We start from the raw sequence: 17,842 nt of genomic DNA, 5'->3' as shown, positions 1-17,842 counted from the left end.
ATTTTATCTATGATTATTAGTTTAAATAAATATAATCATATTCCTTTTGGCATTCCTAGATAATAAAAAATTGTATTACCTCTAGAATCTGAAAAAAAAAGAATTATATTAACTTTTGAAATCCTTCAAGTTGATTTCTTTTAAACATAATCTTATTTCTTTTAGGATTACTAAATAAGAAAAGAATTATGTCATCTTTAGAATTCAATAAGAAATATTAAATAAAAAAGAAAAGAATTGTATTATCTTTAGAATTCAATAAGAAAAGAATTGTATCATCTTTAGAATTCTTGAATCTGATTTTTTGAATTACAACTATATTTTCTATCCGAAATTTAAGAAAATTCAAAAGACTGAATCGAGCAATTATAGGACGCTCGCATCCTCCTTTATATATCGCGCTTCGCGGCGGCGTGATAAATTTTGATATGAATTAGAATTATAATAGGATAAAAATTATTTTGAGTCATCTTCCCATTAAACATATCACAAATAAAAAATATTATAATTGATATAAAAATTTGTTTAAGTGATCATCCTGTCAAACACAATACTAATAATAAAATTAGTTCGAACCCCACTCCCGTCAAAAACAATATTAATCCATAATTATTATTTTTATGATAAATTAAATATTATAATTTAGATCAAAATTAGTTTGAGTCGCTCTCTTGTCAAACACAATACTTATAACAAAACATTACTCCCTCCATCCCATTTTAAGCATCCTGTTTTGACTTATAACGGTCAAATTGACCAAATTTGACCAAGCATAAAAAACAAATTCATTATTATTTTGAAAAACTAAAAATTACATTTTATAGTATATTGTATGTATTTTATAATGACATAATTTTTTTTACTTTTAAAAATTATATTATATGTGTAAATCTCAGTTAAAATTTGGTCAATTTAACCATTCAAAAGTTAAATAGGACACTTAAAATGGGATGGAGGAAGTATAATTTAGATATTAGTTTGAGTCGTTTTAGTGTCAAACACAATACTAATAAAAATTATTCTAATTATGACAAAATTAGAGATTATTTTAAATTGTGTAACAAAAAAATATATTATAACATAGATAAAAAATTATTTTAGCGACTTTACCGTCAAACATAATACTAATAGAAAATTTATTATTATTTGGATAAAAATTAGTTTGGGCTGCCTCCCGTGCCCGTCAAACGATATACTAATCAAGAACCTTTTACATTATCATAAAATCAATATATGATACCTATTTTTTATATATTATTTTATTTGTTAATTATTTTTATTTTTTGATTCCAATTTATTAGTTAAAAATTATTATTCTTTTATAAAAATTATTTTAGCGACTTTCCCATCAAACATAATACTAATAAAAAAATTATTATTATTTAGATAAAAATTAGTTTGGGCCGCCTCCCGTGCCCGTCAAACACAATACTAATCAAGACCCATTTACATTATCATAAAATTAATATATGATTCCTATTTTTTATATATTATTTTATTTGTTAATTTTTTTTTATTTTTTGATGCCTATTTATTAGTTAAAAGTTATTATTCTTTTATGGTTCTAATTTTTGTTGCTATCAGTTTTTTTAATGATTATTATCTTTACAATCCTTTATTTTCTATTCGAAAATTAAGAAAATTATAAGAGTAAATCGATAATATAACGCTTCGCGGCGGCGTGATAAATTTTGATATGAATTAGAATTATAATAGGATAAAAATTATTTGGAGTCATCTTCCCATTAAACATATCACAAATAAAAAATATTATAATTGATATAAAAATTTGTTTAAGTGATCATCCTGTCAAACACAAAACTAATAATAAAATTAGTTCGAACCCCCCTCCCGTCAAAGACAATATTAATCCATAATTATTATTTTTATGATAAATTAAATATTATAATTTAGATCAAAATTAGTTTGAGCCACTCTCTTGTCAAACACAATACTTATAACAAAACATTACTCCCTCCATCCCATTTTAAGCGTCCTGTTATGACTTATAACGATCAAATTGACCAAATTTTGACCAAGCATAAAAATAAATTCATTATTATTTTGAAAAACTAAAAATTACATTTTATAGTATATTGTATGTATTTTATAATGACATAATTTTTTTTACTTTTAAAAATTATATTATATGTGTAAATCTCAGTCAAAATTTGGTCAATTTGACCATTCAAAAGTTAAACAGGACACTTAAAATGAGATGGAGGAAGTATAATTTATATATTAGTTTGAGTCGTTTTAGTGTCAAACACAATACTAATAAAAATTATTCTAATTATGACAAAATTAGAGATTATTTTGAATTGTGTAACAAAAAAATATATTATAACATAGATAAAAAATTATTTTAGCGACTTTACCGTCAAACATAATACTAATAGAAAATTTATTATTATTTGGATAAAAATTAGTTTGGGCCGCCTCCCGTGCCCGTCAAACGATATACTAATCAAGAACCATTTACATTATCATAAAATCAATATATGATATCTATTTTTTATATATTATTTTATTTGTTAATTATTTTTATTTTTTGATTCCAATTTATTAGTTAAAAATTATTATTCTTTTATAAAAATTATTTTAGCGACTTTCCCGTCAAACATAATACTAATAAAAAATTTATTATTATTTAGATAAAAATTAGTTTGGACCGCCTCCCGTTCCCGTCAAACACAATACTAATCAAGACCCATTTACATTATCATAAAATTAATATATGATTCCTATTTTTTATATATTATTTTATTTTTTAATTTTTTTTTATTTTTTGATGCCTATTTATTAGTTAAAAGTTATTATTCTTTTATGGTTCTAATTTTTGTTGCTATCAGTTTTTTTAATGATTATTATCTTTACAATCCTTTATTTTCTATTTGAAATTTAAGAAAATTATAAGAGTAAATCGATAATATAAATTGTACGTATTACCTTACAAATCTTAAATATAAATTGTATTTTATCTATGATTTTGTTAGTTTGAATAAATATAATCCTATTTCTATTAGGATTACTAAATAAGAAAAGAATTGTCTCATCTTTAGAATTCAATAAGAAATACTAAATAAGAAAAGAATTGTATCATCTTTAGAATTTGATAAGAAAAGAGTTGTATTACTTTTAGAATTTTTAAACCTGATTGTTTGAATTATAACTATATTTTCTATCCGAAATTTAAGAAAAATCAGAAGACTGAATCGAACAATTCTAGAGACGCCCGCATCCTCCTTTATATATATATATTGATTAAAAGTGAAGAATATGTATCTCTAATTTTTCTTTTTGTGTCTATATGATTTTTTTAAAAATTTATCTATATTTTCTTTTTGAAACAAAAGAAATTAGAAAGAGAAAATATAGATAAATTTATCTATATTTTTATATTTATAAAAAAAATGTCCCGAAAAATTAAATCCTTCCACTTCATTAACAAAAAGGGCTTGGTTCAGGAACAGCTGAAAAAATAATACGAATCCCCACCATTCGATTTGCTTTATCTTCGTTGGTTATAATTACGTGACGAAATGTATGGCTGGAGAGATATATTCGAAGGGCCCATCAGCTAGCCGCCCATCTAGCTTAAAAGTTGTTATATATTTTGTCTGATTTCTTAATGTTCTTACTTTTTTGTGACTAGACCCTTTTTTTCTCTCTTTTTTATATGAATGGATCATTATGTTTTCTTTTCTACCTTCTTACCGGTTCTATCGTCTGTCATTTCTGTCTGCAAATAATATCCGAACTTTCCTAAATCTAGACTCACAGTACTTGAAGGAAGTTTAGTCTGTTTCTAAGTAATCAACCCCAAGCAAAGGGATTACTGATACTATATGACAATTTTTTTTTAAAAATTTATGTGATTATGCTTCTGCTAATTTTAAGATACTTGTTCGAAAGAAATAAAAATTCTTGTTATTTTAATATTCGACTCCCTCTGTTTCTAACTATAATTAGTTGTCCTATTTTAATTAATAATAATTAAATTGACTAATTATTGGTAGAAGATTTAGAATTATTTTTATCATTCATTGAAAATTATGTTTAGTATAGATTAGATATTGATGCTTGTGTGTTTTATCCAGATAAGATTTTTATATTTTTAGCTATTCTATACTTAATTTATTTTTATTTAATAATAGAATACCAATATTTTATTATAGATCAATGGAGCAAGAAATTCTAATTAAATATTGATTGGAGTTTGACTAACAAAGATCGGGGATTAATTCGAATAAAATTTAAAAAATTTGGTTATCGTGCATGCTTTATTATTTGACCATAATTTAGATCATAGAAGTCCAAATTAGAGGTCAACTGTCCAAACAAAATTTAAGAAAATGATTTTAATTCTTCAAATTATAATCTAGTCGTGCTCACTCAGAAACATAGCCTAATATCAGCCATGTAAATTATATTTTGAAATCTTTATTATGATTTGGATTTTTCTCATGTCAATTTAATAAAAATATTAGAGAGAATATTCAGACCTAATGTGATAAACATTAGGAAGTACCACTGGTTTGAAACTTTAGTTAAACAAGTCCGGAATTACTTTCAAATTTTATTCTGTTCCACAAATAAAACAATAACTACGAAATTTTTCAATCAAGTCTTTTAGTTCTGTAAAAACTTGCAGCATTCTGGAGGTGAAATGCCAACAATCTGCTGACAACGCAAAAACTACATAGTATAATGATCTATATAATCTCAGCCTACGATCAACATCGGAAGAATTTTCTGCATTCTGCATATGCTTTTCGTTCATTAGGACTCGAATGCTTTATTCTTATAGATCAAATGCATCATGAGAAAAACCACACGGAATTCTACTGTTAATCAGAATCTTATCAGTTGCACCATTCCTCCACAGGCATTTAAAACAAATGTTGGGAGTTGTAATCTACAGTCAAGTATAGCATTAGCCACAATCATGATAACTATCTATAGGGAGAACTCATATCCAGCTCATGATTATACATTCCCTGACGATTAATGCCATAATTCTGCATCTGTTTTAGGTTTGCTCCATTTTCAATACCAACTAGTCTTTGAAGTGCGTCAAGGCGATTGCTTCCAACGGAGACATCAGGCGCTGGAAAAAAAGAATGGCATCAGAAGTATTAGTAAGCACTGTCATGCATTTAACAGATCAAAAAACATTGTCAAACAAAGCCAACATCAAGTAAATAGCCCTAAAGATAATACATCATTGAGTTACATAAGGTACAACAGACAATAAGATATTACTGGCAATATTTGAATAAATTACCTAATTTTGTGATCTATATGAAGTAAAAAACTAATAAGAGAGAAAAACATTACAATTCAATTTGTGCCAACATTAGCAATCATATTTCTTTACTAGCCAGTTATATGGCACAAGCCCCTTGTTTACTTCTGCATGGAGATTACACACTCGATTAATCAACATAATGTCTTCCGAATTCAGATTCACTTGAGTAATTAATATAGAATTGCAGGTGGAGCTAGAAGTTTCTAATTAAGTGTAAAGCTGGGAAGGTTGATGCATATAAATATGTCAGGACTGAGCAGTATTTGCAGCCCTAGTAGAATGAGTAGTTTGATTATTAGTAGTACGAATTAGCAGCACTTCGTGTAATAAGGGTAATTGCGTCTGTTCATAAGATGTCAGCTCCTATGCTTTATGTTAGTAGTCTGCATATTCTCACTGCAGCCTTTAAACAGATATAGAGAATGTAAATTCTAATTGCTTTATAAAGTGATAGAAAATAGGACTTTTAGTTCTGCCAACTACTAGCTACCTCCTCTCCTTAGTTTTTATCACTAGAAACTACTATCTTCTTTTCTAAGTTATCTGCACCGATCTTACTGTTCTATAAATACTGATACTTTGTTCTATATACATTATATATGTGTGTGTGCCTCATCTCTCTGTTTTCTGCCTTGATTCTTCTGTACCACTCTATCTAAACTGTTATCTGCAATTTCTTATAATTTCAGAAAACACCAAAAATATACATATAACTCGTAAACAACCATTCAGGAACAAGCAGTTGCTGACATTAATTAAATTATGTAACGAGACTTTACCAGGCGGTGGCATCCCTAGACCACTAATGCTTGGTTGTCGTTGACCATAGGAAATTCCTTGCATCAGGTTTCGTTCCTGCAGAAACATATTCTGCTGGTTGCTGAGGTGGGGAGGTAGTTGTCCACCTCTGGGGTATTCCTGTGGTACACTTGGTGGCGGAAAATTTTGTGGCACTTGCATCTGCTGTAGCATTTGAAGATGTACCGGAAGATCAAATTCTGTTGGAGCAGTGTTGTGGTGATGTACGGGAGGACGAATCATATTTACAGGGAAGTGATTATTAATGCGACCATCATGGTTGATACTTTCTGGAGCCATATATTTCATCTGGGATGACATGTGAGCCGAATGATAATCTGTAGGATTGAATAATGGTCTTCCATAATTCATTTGTGGAGAATGAAATTGTGGCGGAGATGCTTTGGCATAAAGATTCTGATATTGGTCATTAGGACCACGGTTAAAGTTAGGACCTTCTTGAGCTCTGAGAGACCTTTCGTCTCTGTGACCAGCATTAAGAGCTGCCAATTTCTTTGCAATATCAGATGAGGTGCTGGATAAAACCTCACTGATTTTCATTCCCCCGTCAGGAATATATCTTGATTTACTCGGGTTCAGCGGATCACCGACAAGTAAATTCTGCTCTTCAGGTAGCTGACTCTGACGTACCCCATGCAATCCATGCTTAGCTCTGCCCTCATTTTGCATTTTTAAGGATTCTAAATTAATCTGAGGATCTGTATATCCTAACCAGCTCTCGATTTCCACCGGCATGGTTTTATCTGGATTTGGGGTCAACCTTCTGTTCTCGACATTTGACCGGTTGGACTCAATTTCATTAGCAGGACCCGATCCGTCATTTCCAACATGAAAAGACAGACCATGAGGCTCAATATAATCAGATTTCACAGCCCCAGCTAAGCTTCTGTGCACGGAAACTGGTGCTTCAACTGACTGCAGCTCCTTCATAAAAGCAGTTCCAAAAAGCGCTTCAAGTGTATTATTTTTCCTGGTATCTTGAAGAGGCTCTGCATCCGCCGCTCTTGACTTGTCAATCTCAGTAACAGTATTATGAACTTCACTATTAAGTAATTGGCCAGATAATCCAATCTCCGCAACAGGGGATGGGGTCAAATCTTTCAGGTTTGCTCCTTTTTGTAACAGTGAAAGTATATGCACAGAAGCATGATTGTCTACACTGGGTTTTGCTTGCATCTCTGGAGTATCAATGGCACTGTTTACATATACAGGTGGCTGCAAAATCGAGCTTCTCTCACTATACTCAGAGAGAATCTTCCCTTCAAGATCCTCACATGTAAGGACTGCAGGAATGGTGTCAGTATTTTTATAATTGCACGACTGCTCAAATATTCCAGTTGTGGCAGAAGACATGCTATTATATGGGAGTCTGTTTCCAAATTCTGAACTTTTCTGGATAAGTTCTGGTGGAATGACTTGTGTAGATTCTACATCAGATGCCGGTACTCCAGCTTTCCCGCCACCCGCAATCAGTGAAAGCAAGTTGTCTGGGCCAACAGATGTATGATTTTCTGGCGGCTTATTTTCTGCTTGTGAAAGAGAAAAGAAAATTGACAGACATGATATTTTACATATAGATGTCAAACTCATATATGACAGCTTTAGCATATTACATTTCAGTAACTTATAATAAACATATTTACCTTCTTCAGAAAACCAGTGAGAGAATTTGGAAGACCCGGCCATGTTAGGGCTCTGCTTCACATCAGACTTACCATCATTAAGCTATAAAAAAGTAACACATAGGTCAGATTTTGATTATGCTACTTGAATGAATAGATTGACCCCCCGCTAGTCCGTTACCACAACTTAGCTCTAAGAACACAGATCACTAAATTCTAGAAGACCAATTAGCCTCCATAATTACAAGATACATAACAAAATTCAATTACCCAATTCCGTGAATATATTAAGCCAACATACCTTGATCTAGTATATTTACTATTTTTGCTTAAAAAATAAGCAACAGATAAAAAGCAAAATGATCGAGCCAAAAGTCATTAGAACAAAATTACCTTTTTGAAGTTTACAGAAAGGTTTATTAATTAAACTAGTAGGTCGCATTTAATATTTTCGTAGCTTAAAAGCTGACTGAAGTCATTAAGTTGCTTTATGTCGATCTATGAAGTTCACCTAAAAGTGATAAACAAGCAAAGAGCAAAGCGGCAAGCTATCATCAAGGTACAAAATTACCTCTTTCAGATTTGCTGAAGTGTTAACTGTTAGGGAACTACCAAATAGCTTGTCCAGGATTGACCTTGATTTATCCTCATTGGAATCACTAGCAGTAGTATTCATTATCAACTTCTTGGTATTTGAATGAACCATTTTGCCATCATTCAAAACTTTGCCGGTTTTCAAAATACTAGTATTACCATGTACATGATTTGTAACTTCCAAACCAGATAATGGATTGACCATTGGGTCAGCCTTGGTAGCAAATAAAGCTTCAACATTGTCATCCTTAGGCTGTTTCTCATTTATGACCAGCTCATGTATTGATAGAATCTCTTCTTGTTTACCTGGAATTCCTTTTTGCACATGTTTGGCTTTCGCAAGCAAAATATTCTCCTCGATCTCCTGCTTACTAGTCTGCATATGTAAAGAAAGGAGATTTATGTCTCCTGTCACAAATCATAATGTACTGAACTTATCTAAAATATCTTTGGCAGTAAACAACACCCAGCAGTCACACCAACAGTATAGGGAAGTAAACAATGTAAGAATAAGGTGATACTATGAAGGTCTCACTGAACCAAAAAGTGAGTACTTCAGACTGCAGAGAGATTGTAGTTTAGAGCCATTAATCTACTGCTACAAGTAGTCAAGTACAAGTGTGCCTTGAAAAGAAAGGGGTTCTACGATGCCCAGACCAATATTCAGGTCACATGCAATAAATACATACTACTCCCTCCATCCCGTTTTTCTTGTCCATCAATCAAAATCCACCTTTTATTCAATCATATAATAGTTGAGCTATATATGTTGCCAAAAATATGTGTTATTTTTCAAAACATGTAAATTTACTATATTAACTTAATGTGGACAACCCTTTCGGGACAAAGGAACAAGAAAACACGGACTAGAAAACAGTTACGGAGAGTATAAAAATATAAACAATCCGACTATACCAAATATATCCAATGTCCGATATTCATTATTCATCCTTGGCATTGTGTCTGAATCTAGCTTCCTGCTCCTGTTTACTCTCACTTTCATATCATAAAATTTCTTTATAAGCTTATGACAGATTTCGTCTCTCTCCGAAGCTCATTAAAATTTAAAATAATATACAAATTCTTACTCAGAAACTTGAACAAATTGGACGGGAGCTAATGTTTAACTAACTGCACTAAACCCCTCAAACATAGCAGAATAAAAAAAGGATGTGATCTATATGAGACCACTAGTTCAATGTTCGTGTCTTTGTGATATATAGATATCAGATATCTGCACACCAACCCCACAAAAAAGGTCAAACTTCCTGGAACAACGGATTGACCAAGCCAAAAACTACGCATCTTTTTAGCAGTCCAAATTCTAATGAACTACAACTAAGAGGAAATTAGGCAAATCATGAGTATGAATATTCAATAGATAGCAAATAGTTACTAGTGGAAATTTCTTCTTACTGGACAATATTCTTTTCTAAGATAAAGGTTGCAAGAAAAGGCTTATGGAAAAAAAACTTTGTCAAAAAAATTAAGGACGGGGCTTATGACCTCTTGTGTAGAAAGAGTAAATTTTGGTCCAGAAATTTTCTCTGAAATTGTGCTCGCAAAACCAGGAGGTACAAGTGGTCTGGGTGCAGAAGTATGGGAAGAAACAGGATTATTGCCAGAGCCGGTATTTGATAGAAGTTGACTTCCAGAGCCATCCGATTCACTGTCTTGCTTTAAAGCTCTGCCAACTGTGGTTTGTTCAAGTGATGCAGCATCAGCTGTAAAAAAGTCATCTTTTTGCTTATCTACATGCATTTTCTGCTTCTCTTGTAGAACTTTCTGTTGTTCCTTCCTCATCAACTCAAAGGAAGCTGAGAAAAAATTCATAGAAGTTCAGTCGACAGCATATAATCCAACAAAGAGATAAAGAAGGAATGACTATGGATTCAATGTGGAAAAACAATAATGAAATCAAAAAAACCTCTGCGCTTTCGTTCCTCTTCTGCCCTATCCTCACTCGTACAATCAGCAGAACCAAAAGTTTCGTCATTGATTGAATCACTAATTTCTCTTCGAGTGTGAGGAACCGCCTGAGTACAACACAAATATAACCTTAGCTGAAGTTAGTATGAAATAACTTTCATTGAATTAATATTTCCCATGGTTATGTTAATTAGTATCATGCGCAGAATAGATAAATAATTAAATTGAGCTGTAACAAAAAATATATATTCATACACTTATTACCTTGTAAGGACGAGGAGGATGATACGGCTCATTACTCTTTTTGAGCTGAAAGTGATCATTTCCTTGAACCTTTGAAGCAATCATTCCAGCTGCATATCCAGATGGTCTTGGGAAAGAACCACTTCCGAGAAGCCCATCATGATCAGCACTTTGCCAAGGGCGACGAGAAGGGTTTCCTTGAAGCCTGCTCGACTCTGCAAGCATATAATTTAAATTATTGGACATAAGTATAAGCTTTAACCCAACAGAGCAATCCTGTCTCATAATTATTTTCTATATTTGGGAAATTTCAAGAATGTGAGATCGCGAGAAATTGGTTAACCAAATGATTCCTTAAAATAGAAACTATTATGAATTCGGATAGAATGACATTAGGGATGGCAACGGGTCGGATCGGGTCGGGTTTCTTGAGATCCAGACCCGATCTATTATATTTCGGGTCAGGTCCGGGTCCGGCCCCGAAAAATGAAGATCCAGATCCGATCCGTCGGGTTTCGGTTCGGATTGGGTCTAATTCGGGTTTTTTAAAAAATACAATTAAATACAAATTAAAAATTATATATCTATAAAAAAATGTGATTATGAATTTTTTTTTTTTACTTTAGAAATATAAAAAAGGGAATTACAGGCTTCATTTATTACAATAAACACGTGAAACATGTTAACTCAATTGTATACAATCATTCAACTTATCATTTATATTTTATTATTTTTATTGTATTTAGATTTTTTAATGCACAATAATTGAGAAAAATAAAATATTGATGAAATAAATATAAATTCTATATTGCAAATATAAGATTAAATAAAATGTTAATACTCATATCTAATAATTCATAATATTTCAATGTATATACTTTACATTTAACATATATGTGTGTGTATATAAATATATATAATATTTTATATCGGTTTTTTATCGGGTTTCGGGTCGGGTCTCGGTTCGGAATACCTGAGATCCAGATCCAGATCCAAACTTTTTCGGGTCCAAAAATAAGATCCAGATCCGGATCCAAATCCAAAAAAATCGGGTCTGGATAGACCCAATCGGGTTAGAACGGGTCGGGTATCCATCGGGTCGGGTAAAACTGCCATCCCTAAATGACATGTTGGCCGGTCTTGCATCACATCGTTGATTACCATTTCCTTAATATCATGGTCACCACACGACAAGAGAACAGATTTAATAAATTTGTTAAAGTAATAAATTCAAGATTACACTTTACACTACTATGAGGTAATTATCGAACTAGGAGGCCCCCCAAACATATATCACACCACTCCGTGCGGTGAATTATACATGAAGAATATCTACTCAAGTATACTACAATACAAAACTAACCTGATTCTCTATCAGACTGAGAGTCACTGTCTTTATCACTTTGTCCAGAAGAACGACTGCCCCACTTTCCATATATTCCTCTAGGGTGATTACTTTCGCCTCTGGTTGGTGGTGATGAACCGTAATCCCCACGCCTAGAACCTAGCAACGGGCCAGGACCCGAGACTCTTTGTTGTGTTGTGTCCTCGAACTCACTGTTATTTTTTAAACAAACAATTAATTTCTTAAGACATGCACATACTCCCTCCGTCCCTTTTTATCTGTCCATTTTGGGAAAAAAAACACATACCAAGGAATACTTGATTGTATAAACTTTTTCATTAAATACCTCTAATTAATATCTTGAAAATGATGGAATACCCCTACTTTATGTCTTGAAAATATGAATTCAACCAAGTTTTAAATAAGTCAAGCCTTGAAAATTGAAATTATGGAGATATATTTGAAAAACTATCATTAAATTAGTTTTGAAAGTATAAATGGACAGATAAATAGGGACAAATTCTTACTTCCAAAGTGGACAAATAAATAGGGACGGAGGGAGTAATAAACAACTAAAACAGCAACAATATATATGCTGCCAAGAAGTGTTAAATGATGCCTTCACTATGACAGTCATCACTCATCAATATAACATATAAATTCAATTCTACTTTAGTTAAGAAAATCAAATAAAATTCTCACCCTAAAATTGACCGATCAAATCCTGTTGGCAAGTTTTTGCATATTTCCAACTGACTCAAGGATAAAAGAAACTCTCTCGTGTAAGAAACCTTATTAACCCTGCGGCACAAGGGGGAAAAAGTCTCATTGCAGCTATTATTTGTTTAAAGGTAAGTAAAAAGTCAAGAAGAAAAATATACGAAGCAAATAAAGCAAGTGAATTACTTCTGTGACCCGTCACGTGCTTCAGATACATTTTCTTGTAAACTTTGATTCTCAAATTCAAAGCTCATTCTGTTTTCTTCCTCAAAGAAACTACAATACTTCAACAAGCCTATTACAACCAATGCAATCACCTAGCCAGAGGCAGCCTCAACCCACTGTAACTTGTATAAACTTGATGAAGAAGAAAGAAAACATTTCTATTGATTACTCTGAAATGATTACAAGCCTGTCTTTATATACATGAGCTACTACTCTAGCTGTATAACAGATTCTGTTATACAAGTGGTGGTGTAACTAACTAGACTGTAACTACCTACCTCTACTGTAACTAATTGTTTTTACTGGAATGTAAACTAACATCCCCCCGCAAGCTGGAATCTATGGTTGAAGATGTATCATAGATACCAAGCTTGGAGTTGAGAGTTCGCAACTGTGGAGAAGGGAGTGTCTTAGTTAGAATATCAGCCAGTTGATGTCGTGTAGGAAGATAAGTAAGTTGTAACAAGCCCTCTAACACCTTGTCTCTTGTAAAATGACAATCCACTTCGATGTGCTTTGTTCGTTCATGAAAGATTGGGTTCTTAGCTATATGTAATGCAGACTGATTGTCACAATGTAAAGTTACTGGGGTAAGTTTATGAACTCCTATTTCTTGTAACAATCTAACCATCCAAGCAACTTCAGCAGCTGCTGAGGTCATGGCACGATATTCAGCTTCTGAGCTGGATCGTGAAACCGTGTTTTGTTTCTTGGATTTCCAAGAAACAGGTGAGTTTCCAAATAGCAACAAATAACCAGTAACTGATCTTCTAGAGTCTGGGCATGCAGCCCAGTCAGAATCTGAAAACGCTTGCAAGGTGATAGAATCTGAACCTTTCATAAGAATTCCTTGTCCAATTGTGTTGGAAACATAACTAAGTGTATGGAGTAATGCTGCAAAATGTGGTACCCTGGGTAAATGCATAAATTGGCTTAACAACTGTACAGTGTAGCTCAAATCAGGACGAGTATGTGTTAAGTAATTTAGTTTACCAACGAGGGACCGATACAAAGCAGGATCATGGAATGGATCACCGTTTTCCTGGCTGAGCTTTAGATGTAGTGGTAATGGAGATACTGCTTTAGGTGGTAGATCAAAATCACATGTACTGAGTAGATCGTTACTAAACTTCTTCTGTGATAACACAATACCATCAGCAACATATGTTATCTCAATTCCCAAGAAGTAATGTAAGAGTCCTAAATCTTTTATCGTGAATGTAACATCCAAATGATGTTTGATAAAAGAGATATGGTCCTCATTGCTCCCAGTAATGACAATATCATCGACATATACTATAAGGATAGTAATGTCATCATCCTTGTGATAAGTAAACAGACTATAATCGTTCTTGGATTGAACGAAACCTTGTGTGATCAATTCTTTGGCTAATTTGTGAGACCAGCAGCGGGAAGATTGGTGTAAACCGTAGATAGACTTTCGAAGCCTACACACAAGATTAAGAGGATTAGAGTATCCTTCTGGAACATTCATATAAACCTCTTCAGTAAGATCTCCGTGAAGGAACGCATTATTTACATCCAACTGGAACAATTTCCATTTTCTGCAGGCTGCTAAAGCAATGACACAACGAACTGTACTCATTTTCACAACTGGTGAAAACGTTTCTTCAAAATCAATACCATACCTCTGACTGTACCCTTTTGCTACTAACCGAGCTTTGCAGCGTTCAAGTGTCCCATCAGCATTTAGTTTGACTTTGAAAACCCATCGACTACCAATTGCCTTTTTACCAGTAGGCAGAGGAACTAATTCCCATGTTTTGTTATTTTCCAATGCCTTGATTTCTTTCTGCATAGCTTCTACCCACAAAGGATTATTTGCAGCTTGATTATAATTAGCTGGCTCTGTGATGACTGACTGATTGGCAACCAAACAATGAACACTTGATGGTAAAGCTGATGAAGATATCAAGTTGCACCAATGTGTAGTTGTAGACTTAGTAGCAACACTGCAAACATAATCTTGGAGATATGTTGGTGTCTGTTTAGTCCTAAATGACCGTCTAACAGAGTTGTCAACAGGAACACTAGTATCTGTAGATGGACTAGTGTTATGAGACTCAACAGTGGAACTAAGTATATGGTTTTGTGGGGAAGAAGAAATACTGGATTCTGGTGTATGATTTGAATCTTGTGTAGGATTTTGTGACAGATTATCTTGTGTATGATTTGAATCTTGTGTGGGACTCTGTGAAAGATTTTGTGGTGGAAAATCAACTGTATCAGGAACAGATGATACCTTTGGCAGAAATGTCTGGGAGAGAAACTGATTTTGTGTTTGATTTGTGTTTGCCAACACTTGAAAAGGAAATGTAAATTCATGAAATACCACATCCCTAGATATGACAATAGTGTTGTGCAATAGGTCAAAAACTCTATAACCTTTAGTGACATTACAGTAGCCTAGAAACACACCAGCTATAGCTCTAGGATCTAACTTGGTCCTGTGAACTTTGATTGTAGAGAAGAAGCATAAACAACCAAAATTTCTCAGAATTTGCAAATCAGGAGCTTCCTTATATAGTTTGAAATAAGGACTTTGGTTGTTAAGGCATTCTAGGGGCATTCTATTAATCAAGTAGGTAGCACATAAAACTGAATCACCCCAAAATCTATCAGGAAGACAAGCTTGGAAATGTAAAGCTCTTGTGGTCTCAAGCAAATGTCTATGTTTACGCTCCACAACACCATTTTGTTGTGGAGTGTAAACACAGGTTTTCTGGTGAATTATACCATATTTTTCATAAAACAGCTTGACAGATCCTTCACTAAGCTCAAGAGCATTATCAGAACGAATGCATTGCACAGATGTCTTAAACTGAGTATGCACATATTCAACAAAATTCTGTAATACAGAACAAACTTCAGATTTGTACTTGAGCAAATGAACCCAAGTAAACCGACTAAAGTCATCAACTATAGTCAAAAACTGTGTGCAACCAGTAAGAGATTTAGTTTTGTATGGACCCCATACATCAATGTGCAGTAATTGAAAAACAGCAGTAGTCTTAATAGTACTCACAGGAAAAGGTTGTCTAGTTTGTCTTGCTGTTGGACAGATTTGACAAACATTAGTAGCCAAGCATTCTTTGACAGAGGATACAGGTGCCACCATAGGTAACTTTGAAAATGGGATGTGTCCCAACCTGACATGCCATAATTTTGCTTCTTCAACTTTATTGAGATGTGCAGCAGTACATAGCTGTGTAGGAAAAATTTGCTCTGTAGCCTTTGTACTGTATAATCCATTGCAGAAATTACCAAGAGGAATTGGAGGCCTGTTCATTGAAAGGCCCTGAATAAAGCAACCTTTGTTAGTAAAATTGATTTGACAATCCATATCTGTACATAATTGGCTCACAGAAATAAGACTAAAATGAAAGTCAGGTACATGTAGTACTTTTTTCAGTATTATTTCACTGTTTAACCTAACAGTTCCAATATGTTGCACTTTTATTTGCCGTCCATCTGGCACAGTGATGAAACTATTATTTGCTGAAATATTTTGATATTCTTGAAATTTATCAAGAAATGGACAGATATGATCTGTTGCCCCACTGTCAATCAACCATTCAGAAGTTGATTGAGAACTGAGGCAAACAATACCTGCCAATAAAGCAAATTTGGAGTCTGATTGATTAGAAACATCACGAGAGGTTGAAGCATTCTGAGATTTTTCCATCATTGCCAGAAATTGATTGTATTGTGCTGTCGAAATTGGAGAAGATTGCTCTGTATCTTCTGTATTTTCTGAAACTTGATGAACAGCAGCAGCAACTTTCTTGTTTTGTTTAGTTTGAAAACCAGGAGGAAATCCATGTATTTTGAAACATCTTTCGATACTATGACCAGCAATGTTGCAATTAGTACAGAAATAGTATGGTTTTGTCTTCTGACCTTGACCTGGATTGTTAGAGTCTTTAGCATTAGAAAACTGTTTCTTCTTGAAACCTTGATTCTGAGAATAATTGCCACCAGTCTTTCTTTCAGAATAGAATGCCATAGCTTCAGTCTGATTTGTGAGGTTTGATATTTCCTTGTGCTTTTCCTCCTGTGCAAACAACCTGTAGACCTGAGAAACAGTTGGAACAGGCTGCATCATCAACACATTGCCCCTAATCACAGCAAACTGCTCATTTAGTCTCATTATGAACTGCAGCATTCTCTGTTGTTGTTGCTTCTGTTGTAGACGTTGAGTCAGTCCACAAGTACACTTGTTGCAAGTGCAGTTAAGTAATGGATCAACATCTGTGATTCCATCCCAAATAGTTCTGATCTTTGTGTAAAACTCAGAAACTGAATCAGTTCCTTGTTTAAGCTCTAGAAGCTGTTGTTCAAGTGAATAAATCTGTGTCAAAGAGGCAATTCCAAATCGTTCTTCAATATCATCCCAAATTTCTTTAGCTGTTTTCATATTAAGAACACTTTGAGCAATAACCTCATCCAGATTGAAGAGGAGCCAAGAAATAACAAGATCATTGCAACGTTCCCATTGTTTAAACAACACATCAGTAGATCGAGGCATCGGAAGACTTCCATTAATGAAACCAAGCTTATTCTTAGTAGATAAAGTAAGCATCATAGATCTTCGCCAGTTATGATAACCGACACCATTAAACTTGACAGAAACAAGTTGAAATGAGGTAGTATCTGAAGGATGAATGTAATACACACTGGATGGATCATTATTGGAGATCAATCGACTAGTTTCAGACGCCATTAGATGATGATAATCAGAAATTTCACAGTAATGAACACAGCAAGCAGATGAATCAATGAACAGAAGTGATTCACAGTTAAAGAATCAAGAATCGGTGTTGAATTGTATATGCACAGATACAATCGGAAACTAAGTAAGTAACGAACAGGAGATGAATGCGTAGATGAAACCTGGAGATGAACACGATGAACACGATGAGATTACGATGAGATTATGATGAGAGTGATCGAATTCGCCATTTTAGCTCTGATACCATGTAACTTGTATAAACTTGATGAAGAAGAAAGAAA

General features: G+C 33.4%; 1 protein-coding gene across 1 annotated transcript; it reads right to left on the bottom strand.

Annotated features, from left to right (window-relative positions):
* Positions 1-4,823: 4,823 nt before the first annotated feature.
* Positions 4,824-12,910, bottom strand: LOC108209731 (uncharacterized). The gene is made up of 10 exons (XM_017380797.2): positions 12,770-12,910; positions 12,566-12,664; positions 11,882-12,075; positions 10,540-10,733; positions 10,274-10,382; positions 9,853-10,163; positions 8,324-8,722; positions 7,774-7,855; positions 6,091-7,656; positions 4,824-5,110 (listed from the first exon to the last, which is right to left on the bottom strand). The coding sequence occupies exons 1-10, from the start codon at positions 12,835-12,837 to the stop codon at positions 4,956-4,958; spliced, it is 3,177 nt and encodes a 1,058-aa protein (XP_017236286.1). The 5' UTR covers positions 12,838-12,910; the 3' UTR covers positions 4,824-4,955.
* Between the last annotated feature and the right edge of the window lie 4,932 nt (positions 12,911-17,842).

This window comes from Daucus carota, chromosome 2 (genome assembly GCF_001625215.2).
Source record: "Daucus carota subsp. sativus chromosome 2, DH1 v3.0, whole genome shotgun sequence".
Taxonomy (NCBI): Eukaryota; Viridiplantae; Streptophyta; class Magnoliopsida; order Apiales; family Apiaceae; genus Daucus; species Daucus carota.
This window is presented reverse-complemented; position numbering and strand designations above follow the sequence as displayed.